General features: G+C 17.2%; 1 protein-coding gene across 1 annotated transcript; it reads left to right on the top strand.

Moving 5' to 3' along the window:
- Nucleotides 1-375: 375 nt before the first annotated feature.
- Nucleotides 376-5,259, top strand: BO86DRAFT_377993 (uncharacterized protein; the record flags this gene model as incomplete). Its single annotated transcript, XM_025670605.1, has 26 exons — nt 376-403; nt 486-502; nt 681-694; nt 1,004-1,010; nt 1,229-1,241; nt 1,287-1,301; nt 1,386-1,406; nt 1,518-1,538; nt 1,630-1,633; nt 1,806-1,815; nt 1,858-1,862; nt 2,072-2,080; nt 2,337-2,348; nt 2,381-2,388; nt 3,000-3,021; nt 3,211-3,212; nt 3,319-3,329; nt 3,580-3,627; nt 3,883-3,885; nt 4,019-4,024; nt 4,088-4,092; nt 4,745-4,751; nt 4,961-4,975; nt 5,139-5,144; nt 5,195-5,207; nt 5,255-5,259. 26 exons carry the CDS (start codon nt 376-378, stop codon nt 5,257-5,259), a joined length of 327 nt encoding a protein of 108 aa, XP_025529316.1.
- Nucleotides 5,260-5,676: the final 417 nt, after the last annotated feature.

Raw genomic sequence — 5,676 nt, 5'->3', positions numbered from 1 at the left:
ATTAATATTAAATAGATTTTTAGTTTTTACTATAGTATGATATATAGCCACACTGCTCGCGTGGTAAAAGTATATAGTTAATTAATTTATAAATTAGTAGATACTGGGTTTAGTTACTAAGCCGGCTAGAATACCTTAAAAACTTTTCTACTTTATAAAATATAAAACCTATAGATTTAAAGTATAAAAAGCTGTTAACATTAGAAATATTAGTATAAGTAAAAATATTTTAATAAAAAATAATAGAAAAAGCTATTTTTAATATAAAATATAGCTACAAGGGCTTATAACCTGTAACAGCTAATATATATATCATTATATATATATCTAGCTATATACTGTGTTGGCGGTGGAAGTGGTAAGGTCCAAGATCACATGACCCCAGATATCTCTTATAGTATAGGTACTAGGGCTGTATATATATTTACATAGTCTATTATATCAAGAGTTAAAATATTTAACTTTATATTAATTAATGAATACAGGATTAAAAACTGGAAAGGTAGAAGAATAAGAAGTAAATTTATATAAATATTTATTAGCTGAAAAAGTACTAAAAATAATATACTTTAAAGTTTAAGGTTTAACTTTTTTAACATCTTTATATTTAGATATTTCAAAGCTGATATTTATTAGGTTAACTAATTTGTTTGTAAATGTAGTAATAGGACTTAGTATAGGGAGTTTTAGTATAGTAAGCTTAGTTAAATAAAGATTTAGTATTAGTGTGATCCAAAATAATAAAACTAATATTAAAGATAATAAAAATATATTTATTAATAAATAAAAGTATACATATTGCAAAGAATATCATAGTTTAATAAAATTAGCCGGCAAGTTCTAGAAGTAACTATTAGTTAGCTAAACTATAAATAGATTAAAACTAATAAGGGACTTGGTATATAAAAAAAATACAGATATTTTTATTTAAAATAAGCTTATTAAGATCCTATAGAGAATATATATAGTTTTTTATAAAAAAATATAATTAATATAATAAAAGTAATAAAGTAAGCTTGAAGAAAATAGTACTATTAAGCTGATTTTAAAAAATATAAACATTACTGTTAAATTAAAATACTTAATAATTTAGTAAACAAATTTAGATAATATTAATACTACTAAATAAATAAATATATAAATAAGCCACCACATAAATATTTTAAACTACTCTAAACTAATAAAATTTTAACTATAATATAAAAATAAAAATGTATAAATAAAAAAGGCAGAAATAGGTGGTAAAAGATTATTAATAAAAATAATTATAATACTAATTAGTACAGAAGCTAAGAATATAAGTAATATAAAATATAAATTATAGTAATATAAGATTTAGTAAGGTTAATTGATATATAAAATTACTTGAATAAATTATAAAACAGGGCTAGAGCTAAGTGGGGCAGGTAATCTATAAATAAATATAGGTATAAATAATAAAATATAAAAATTTAAAATACAGCCGGAGGGAACCTTAAGATGCAGAAATATAAAAATTAATTAATATAGTAATCTAGTAATTGAAAATAAGAAAGAAAGTATATTAAGATAAATAGTATATCTGCAGAGGCGACTTTCTGAACTGTTTTAAAATAGGGATATACTACTATATAATATGGTTTAATAAAGTAAGGTATAATTGGATTAATAATAATAAAGTTGTTAAGAAGAAAGTTTAGGAAGTTGACCAAGCTGAAGAATACCTGCAAGGCGGGAGCCAACGGCAGAATATTGATAATGTCGAAATCCACAACATAAAGGCTTTTATTATATAACTAATTCTAGTAGTAACAATCAATTAAAAGGCTTTATCTAGTATGTTAAATAAAATAATTGATTAAGAATTTTTAAATATAGTATATGTATTTTTATTTAGCTTACAGATAATAATAGTAGTTAACTAATATAAATATTAAGTATAATAATTTATATTTAGATATATATAAAAAACTTTTTAATTACCTCTTTATAAAAGAAAAGGTCTATTAAAAAGCTAGATTAAACAGCTTATTAAAGCTAACAGCCCTTTTAAATATAGTATATTAAATTATATAATATAATTTTTTTAAAGTTATTTAAAGTACTTTATATAACTTAAAAAAGGTAAAGCTGTTATATTAGTAAAGTTAACTATACTAACAGCTAAAAATAAAATCTACTAAAAAAGTTTAGTTTTAATTTTAAGTTTTTTAATTAATTTTTTATTTATTAATTATAGTATACATATAAATATAAACTGTAGATTTTTATATATTTATATTTTTAAAATTAGTTAAAGATTTTTCTATAAAGTACTTTTTATTTTTTTTAATATAGTTATTTTTTATATTTAGTAGTTTATCAATAAAGTATATTATAGGCTTAGCTGTAGATCTTATAGTTTATATAGTAATTTATTTTAATCTACTATTTTAATCTACTATATATAGTACTTTAAGTTTTTTATTTTTTTAGTATAGCTAATGTGATATACGCGTATCGCGGATAATAAAATATAGGGAAATTGTCTTATTCTAAGAAGGCCGGAAGGCTGAGAGGCTAAGTACATCATCTACAGTAAACTATATAAACTATTAATACAGCTGATATAAAAAGATACAAGTATTTTAATATATTCAAGTCTGCAGACAGCAGTTATAATTATTTTTAGTAGAAAAATATATTATTCTTAATACTATATATATATAAGTAGAAATATATAATAATATTAAATATACTAAAAATATATAAAAGATATAAAGCAGAAAATATAAAATACAGATAAATATATAGAAATTAATAAAAATAAAAAATATAAAGTGATAAAAAAATAGTTAATCAGTTAATTAATACCCTTTTTAAATATCTAAATAAAATTAGATAAATTAAAATTTTATTTATATATCTATTTATTATATTCTAGGCTATATCTAAGCCAGTAAACTAAATACTTAGTATATATAAAATCTTACCTGTAGTAATATATACATTTATTAAAAATATATTTAATTTTCTACTAGTCTTCAGCTTTATTAACTGCAGGTAGTTTAGGTAGTTAACAGCTAAATAGATTAATATTTTAAAAAATAGATTCCAGTTGCAATACTAATACAACCAGATAAATTTTAAATATATTAGATAATATAAAATAGTATATATAATATTTAATATATTTATTAATATTAAAAAAACTAAAAAACTAATATTTTAGCTTATATAAAATATTTTTAGCAGTAGGCAAGCTGTATTTTTTATACAGTTTTAAATATACTTTATTACCTATATTAAAGTATATAAATTTATATCTAATACTGAATTTATACTTTATATCGACTACAGTATATTTAATAGTATTTTTTATATTAAAATATACAGATATAAAGTTTTAATATATTTAAATTAATATAAGTAATTTTAATAAACTAAGTAGTTAACTAAGCTTTATACTGTATATAACCTTATATAGTATATAACCTATTAAAAAATATAAAATTTTATAATTATAAAATTTAGAATAGTTTTTTAATAGTAGTATAACACAGTATACCTTTTAAAAACTAAATTATATATTTTAAACTTTTATTTGTTTAAAAATAATAGGTAGTACTAAATAGCTACTGGTACTTTAAGCCCTTAAAAAACTATAAAGTATATTAGTAATAAATCATTAGTTTTAATTAAAAATTTATATATAAAATACACTCTAATTATAGGCTTATAAATATATAAAAATTATTTTTTTTTATTCTAGTACTTTTCAATTTGCTCTGCCTAGAATATATTTTATTCTTTTTTATAAATTTATCTACTAAAATAAGCAATTAATTATATTTATTATATAAAAAAAATTAGTAATAAAATTAAGAGTAATAGTATAAAATAAAATACATAGTAGAATAATAGGCTGTAAGTTACTATATACTTTATACTTAGAAACTTAATATAGGCAATAATTAGAATAGTAATATATATAAATATATAAAAAATATTAATAATAGTAAAATATTAAGTTTTTTAAAGTATTAAAATACTTTTCTAGGCCTTGGTAATATTAATTATTATATACTATATAAAAAATATTTTAAACTAGACTGTATAGTAAATATAGCCAAGGTTTTTTAGTTATTATTGTATTAGAATATATAATATTTTTGTTATTATTAATACTATATACAATATAATTTAATATATATAAAAAACTATTATATTTAATATAAAAAAGAACAGCTGGGTTTACAGATTTAGTATTACTGTAGAGTATACTTAGAATTTTATATATATAAAAATTAAAAATATATTTATAGTATATATAGTTTTTAAATTTTTTAGATATATATAGTAATATAATAAATAATTACTTAAATATATAAGCAGTAAATACTTTAACAGGATTAAATATTTTAATATCTTTATTTTTAATATTAAAAATAAATATGTTTTCTATACAATTATTAAGATTAATATTATACAGTAGAAAATTATTTTTTTTTAAAAAGATAAAACAGAATATCTGTTATAGTATTTATAATATTAGATCTGTAATATATATATAAAGTAAATCACTAAATATATTAAAAAATATAAATAAAATATAGATATAACTTTTTAACTGTAATAGTTCTATATAAAAATATAGTATTATAAATACAGATTTCTATAGTTAATATATAATTAATAAAAATAATAGGCAGCGTGGATATAGATTTAATTATTTAATATAGTTTATAAATTATTTATATAAAATAGGCAACTTTTATTTTTATAGGCTAATAGTAAGTCTCTACAGGGTATAGAAGATGACTTATAAAAAAATAGATTATACTTTAGTATAAAAAAATAAAAGTAGTTTATTATCTGGGGTAATAATATACTTAAAAATATAATATACTATAATACTATAGCCCTTTTAAATATATTAAAATTAATATATTACTATTTATTAAAATTAAAATAAGTAAAAATATAAAAATATAAAAATTAGAAAAATTATATTAAAGTACTTTAGAAGTATTAAGTTTATTTTTAGTAGGCTTAACCGGTATACAGGCAGAGTAGTTTTTTTTAAAATATTTTTTAATAAAACTATTTTTAATAGAAATATTTTTTATTATTACAGCAGGGCTGCTTTTTATATATATCAATATATCTAATATTAAAAGCAACTAGTAAGTCTAAGATAATACTTTAATTTAATAAAAATATAAAAAAATAATAGTATATACAGTACAGTAAGTTTTAATTTAGATATAATAAGTTTTAAAATATTAACTTATAGGCTAAGTACTTTTACTAATAAAAATATAAAAAATATTTTTTTCAGCTTAATATTTAAATTAATTAATTTTATATATTTAAAAATCTTATATAAATAGTACAGATAACTATTAAAATTAACTTTGTTTTTTTTATTTACTATTATTAATAATAGTATAAAACATTGTAAATACAGTAATAAAATTATTAATATATATTTTAGTATGTACTAGATTCTGTAAAAATAACTCTATATTATATTAAATATAAAAAATACTGTTAAAATATTTTATAATAATAATATCAAAAAATTTTTAATTTTAATAACTTAAAATAGTAAAATACTTTTAATATTTTATATTAAATAGGCTATTAGTAAAATATTTTAGTATTATTAACTATAGGAATATATTAACAGTAATAAATAAGCTTAAATATATTTTT

This window comes from Aspergillus japonicus (genome assembly GCF_003184785.1).
Source record: "Aspergillus japonicus CBS 114.51 unplaced genomic scaffold BO86scaffold_14, whole genome shotgun sequence".
Lineage (NCBI taxonomy): Eukaryota > Fungi > Ascomycota > Eurotiomycetes > Eurotiales > Aspergillaceae > Aspergillus > Aspergillus japonicus.
Note: the sequence above shows the minus strand (reverse complement) of the source record. Positions and strands in the feature narration are given on the sequence as shown.